At 65.2% G+C, this 247-nt stretch overlaps 1 protein-coding gene across 1 annotated transcript in view; it reads left to right on the top strand.

Annotated features, from left to right (window-relative positions):
* Positions 1 to 5: 5 nt before the first annotated feature.
* LOC104403881 (E3 ubiquitin-protein ligase DTX4) overlaps positions 6 to 247 on the top strand; it is a gene marked incomplete at its 5' end in the record, with an annotated part of 3878 nt that continues 3636 nt past the window's right edge. Inside the window, one exon of the mRNA XM_010012165.1 lies at positions 6 to 121. Coding sequence (XP_010010467.1) covers positions 6 to 121 — 116 coding nt within the window. The remainder of the gene's footprint in view (positions 122 to 247) is intronic.

Here is a 247-nt window from a genome sequence, read left to right as displayed (position 1 = left end):
CCACCACCAGCCCCCCTGGCGCGGGCAGCAGCAAAGCTTCCCGCCCTGGCCTTGGCACCCTGAACCGTAGCCACCTCCAGCGCCTGGCCATCGCCCAGTCCCGTGTCCTCATTGCCTCTGGGTGAGTCCTGCCACGTGTGAGCCAGACGGTAGCTGGGGGGAGAACAGGGTCAGTGCGGCTTTTAGGTTGTTTTTTGTGTGGGGCACAGAGGGGCTTTTGCCCCTGAGCCTGGTGGGAGACCTCGTG

This window comes from Nestor notabilis, unplaced genomic scaffold (assembly GCF_000696875.1).
Source record: "Nestor notabilis isolate BGI_N333 unplaced genomic scaffold, ASM69687v1 scaffold17763, whole genome shotgun sequence".
NCBI lineage: Eukaryota > Metazoa > Chordata > Aves > Psittaciformes > Psittacidae > Nestor > Nestor notabilis.
The sequence above is the reverse complement of the archived record's forward strand: the minus strand, read 5'-3'. Positions and strand labels throughout refer to the sequence as shown.